We start from the raw sequence: 4,756 nt of genomic DNA on the forward strand, positions 1-4,756 counted from the left end.
ATAAATAAACTATTTTAAGAACACATACAAATAAAGAAATTTAATTTACCGCAGCTTTCTTGGGGAGCACTTGTATAACTCTTTGAGGGAAATTCTTCAATGTAATAATAATAATAACGGTCATTTTAAATAAACAGGGAAATAAGTTGTATAAGAATAAAAGGCATAAAAAACAACACATAAGTAGGCTGAAATGTCACAAAATATTGCCAGGGATTCAGATGTAATCAATATCAGCTTTAAGCACTTCCAGTTTAATTTATTTTCTACCTCTTTCTCACCTCTGTCTCTACATCTGAGGTTGCTCATGGCAATGACTTTAGTGTTTCTGAGTTCCAACGCAGTAGTAGTAGGAGTTGGAAAAGCTGTGTGAGCAAAAGTTGATAGAAGGCTGAAGACAAAACAGTCACTTTAAAAAAATAAAGTATCATTCCCATTTTTGAGGATTCTCCATGTAATTAAAGTTTTAACTAACACAGCCTAGGAAAGTTGTAGAGGGATTGGAGCAATAGCACAGAGGTGGTTCTTGCTGGGAACAAACCTCCTGGTCACATCTCTGAAAGTTCACAGCTTGTATTTGGAGTCAGAAAAGTCTGGGAACAAATCCCTACCCAACTACTGCAAGCTTTATGATACTGACTTTTTTCCAGCTTGCCTCAATCAAAGAGTTTTATCACGTGTAAATAGAGGAATACAAAGGATCACTGTTATTATCAATTTGCTTTAAATTTCCCCTAAGGTGAAATGACATACTACCTCAACCGAATTCCAGATGCACACTTGGATATTTGTCCAGCCACTCTTCAAGTTTGTTGTTTGTGCTTTGGTCCATAGGTCTGGCAGGAGGAAAACAAATAAGCAACTGAAGAATGAGAAACCAGACAGAAATAACAGAGTTCATCCTCCTGGGACTGTCAAATGACCCAAAGCTTCAAGTAGTGATCTTTGCCTTTCTGCTCATCACCTACACGCTCAGCATCACTGGGAACCTGACCATCATCACTCTTTCTCTGCTGGATTCCCACCTCCAGACCCCCATGTATGTCTTCCTTAGAAATTTCTCTTTATTAGAAGTTTCATTCACAACTGTCAGTATACCCAAATTCCTGGGCACCATTATTTCAGGAGATAAAACCATTTCCTTTAGTAATTGCATTGCTCAGTTATTTTTTCTCATTCTCTTGGGAGCCACTGAATTCTACCTTCTGGCTGCCATGTCCTATGACCGTTATATCGCCATCTGCAAACCTCTGCATTACATGACCATCATGAATCGGAGAGTTTGCACACTCCTTGTCTTCTCTTCATATCTAGTTTCATTCTTATTCATATTCCCTGCACTCATTTTGCTCTTAAACCTTGATTACTGTAGGTCTAATATTATTGACCATTTTACCTGTGATTATTTTCCCCTGCTGCAACTTTCTTGTTCAGACACCAAATTCCTAGAGATAATGGGGTTTTCCTATGCTGTGTTTACTCTAATGTTCACTTTGGCATTAATAATTCTCTCTTACATATATATCATCAGAACCGTTTTTAGAATTCCTTCTACTAGTCAGAGGACAAAGACCTTTTCCACATGTTCATCTCATATGATTGTCATCTGTATCTCTTACAGCAGCTGCGTTTTTATGTATATTAAACTCTCAGCAAAAGACAGAGTATCTCTGAGCAAGGGAGTTGCTGTGCTCAACACCTCAGTAGCCCCCATGCTGAACCCCTTTATTTACAGCCTGAGGAATCAGCAAGTCAAGCGAGCCTTCATGGACATGGCGAGGAAGGCTGTATTTTTCTCAAGCAAATAAAATGATGTAGTGTCATGAATTAGAGACACATTGCAGGGCAATTTAAAAAATATACTCATGAAGTTTCAGTAGCTTCTTCAAATCACAATGACCTCCCTCTCATCCCTGTTTATTCTTTTTATTTTTTTCTAGCAATTTGCAAGCACATTTGTTTAATATATTTCTTATTGAGTTTAAATAACTTTTCTTATGTCTCACTGACCCCCATTCTACTGAACACTGGGTTAGTTGCAACCTTTTAAACAATAATTATTTTAAAAAGTAAAATTGTATTTTGAGTTTTGTTTAGGTAAAGAATATGATCACCAAGAATGGAAGAGACAGTGTATAAATATTGATATGATATTTTACTTACTGTACACAGACAATAGAATTTTGTGATTTTCATTTATATTTGACAGAAATTAGTTTCATCATCTTGCAGTTTCTCCGGAAAAAAATTTTTATATGTCATATACTTTTTTCAAAGTATGCAAATACTTTATTTTAAAAACCAAGAAACACGACTTTTTGCTCACTTTAATAGCGTATGTCTGTATAATTTATTTATTGATAAAAAAAGCATAGATCTTTAATATGTATGCTTTTGTAGATATGGTGCTAAATAATCTCCTTATTTCCAAATCCCATAATAACCCAATAGATACAAGTAGATACATGCATACATACATACAAACTAGAAAATAGTGAAGAAATAGCCATTTTAGACATGTAGGTAGGATAAGTTCACTTTCTTTAATTCCACAGAAGGTAAGTTCTGCTTTCTGACTAAGCTGAAATATACTTGTATACAAATGTATATATGTGCATAGCTCTTTCTCAAGTTTTGGATTAGTTTGAAACAGAGCATGCATCTAAATTATTTTATATCTAGAGAAAATCATTCAAGTTTTGTAGAAAATAAAAGCGTCATAACAAGGCAAAGTTTTCCATTTTATATAAAATTAGGATTTCATTTGTTAAAACACTCTTCTGCCCATTCTACTTAAGGCATTAGTAAGTGCCTAAAGTATTTTGAAAAGATGTATGTAAAGTTGAAATAATTATGGATACTAAAAGGAATTCTAAGTTATATAAACCTTTTCTTAGAAATAAAAAATATCCTGTAATCTTAATTAGTGGTGCAATACCCCTAATGATAATTATGTGCTATATTCAATTAGAGACAGCATAAGATTTGTTGAGAAAGAAAAAAAAGTGATAGAAAATTGACAGGGATTCAAAACATCAGAGGAAATTTGTGTATGGTTTCTCTGTTTCATTTCACTCTATCTGAAGTACAGTCTGCATATTAAATAAGAAATAGTTGACAAACTTGAGGTTTCTATAACTTCTAAGCATATATTTTCCCAATGATAAATCAGGTATAATATCAGGTAAATCAGGTATACACAACTTACTATAGGAATGGAAATAAATCTGTAATGCATATAGCATAATTAGCTATCAATAAATTGTAGCAATTATTAATATTGTTCTCTTTATCTAACTGTTACAGTTGTGGGTATGTACAGATTATATTTTTTCGGTGGTATGAATAGTTAACACAGGATCTATCCACATAAAATTTCAAGGGCACGAGACAGTTTTAACAATAGGCACAATGTTGTACATCAGATCTCTAGAACTTATTCATTTTGTATAATTGAAACTTTATGCCTATTGATTAGCAACTCCCCTATTTCCTCCTCCCCCACCTCCAGTCAACCACATTTCACTAATTGATTCTATGACTTTGAATGTGTCATAACTCCTACAAGTGGATCCAGGCAGTATTTATCCTTTTGTGACTGGCTTCTTTTACTTAGCATAATGTTCTCAAGCTTCATCTGTGTTGTCACATATTACAGGATTTCCCTCCTTTTTAAGGCTGAATAGTATTCCATTGTATGTATTTACAACATTTCTGTATCCGTGTCTTGGACATTTAAGTTGTTATCATAACTTGAAAATTGTGAATCCTGCTGCAATGAACATGGAAATGCTAATATCTCCTAGAGACATTGATTTCGAGTGTTTTAAATATATACCCAGAAATGAAATTGCTAGGTAACACAATAGTTCTATTTTTAATTTTTGAAGGGCCTCCATACTTTTTTCCATAGTGGCTGCACAATTTTGCATTCACTCCCACAATGTGCAAGCATTCTAATTTCTCCACACCCTCATCAGCACTTGTTGTCTTTTGTTTCTTGATAATGACCATTCTGACAGGTGTGAGGTGCTGTATCACTGTGGTTTTGATTTGCATTTCTCTGAAGATTGGTGACACGGAGCATCTTTCTCATACCTGTTGGCAATTTATCTCCTTGTATTTGTATGTCTTCTTTAGAAAAATGTCTGCGCAAGTCTTTAGCCCATTTATTAATCAGGTTATTAGGGGTTTTTTTTCTTTGTTTCAGTTTTCGCTATTGATTTGTGGGAGTTCATTATATATTTTGGACATTAACCCTTTATTGATGCAGACACTGTAGCTTTGTGATATATTTTAAAATCTGGAAGCCAGTTTTGATCTTTTTTCCAAGGTTGATTTTGCTATTCATGGTCTTTTTTGGCTCCATATAAATTTTAGAATTAGATTTTTTCTATTTCTGTAGAAAAAGGCCATTGGCATTTTTGACAGAGATTTCATTGAATTTGTAGATCGCATTGGGTAACATGGATATTTGTACAGTATTTAGTTTTCCAATCCATGAGCACTGGATGTCTTTCCATTGGTTGTGTCTTCTTTAACTCCTTTCATCAAAGTATTCTACCTCTCAGTGTACAAGTTTTCTACCTCCTTTGTTAAGTTCTTCCTAAGCATTTTAGTCTTTAGAATGTTGTTGTAATTGAAAGTTTTTATTCAATTTCCTTCTCAGATAGTTCATTAATAGTGCATGGAAACACAACTGATATTTTTTAATATTTATTTTGTATCCTGCAAGTTTACTGGATTAATTTATTAG

The 4,756-nt window shown here is 33.8% G+C and overlaps 1 protein-coding gene across 1 annotated transcript; it reads left to right on the forward strand.

The window, feature by feature from the left end:
• Positions 1-869: 869 nt before the first annotated feature.
• LOC103551499 (olfactory receptor 6C1-like) lies at positions 870-1,808 on the forward strand. Its single transcript, XM_070622169.1, has one exon. It carries the CDS (start codon positions 870-872, stop codon positions 1,806-1,808), a length of 939 nt encoding a protein of 312 aa, XP_070478270.1.
• Positions 1,809-4,756: the final 2,948 nt, after the last annotated feature.

This window comes from Equus przewalskii, chromosome 5 (assembly GCF_037783145.1).
Source record: "Equus przewalskii isolate Varuska chromosome 5, EquPr2, whole genome shotgun sequence".
Lineage (NCBI taxonomy): Eukaryota > Metazoa > Chordata > Mammalia > Perissodactyla > Equidae > Equus > Equus przewalskii.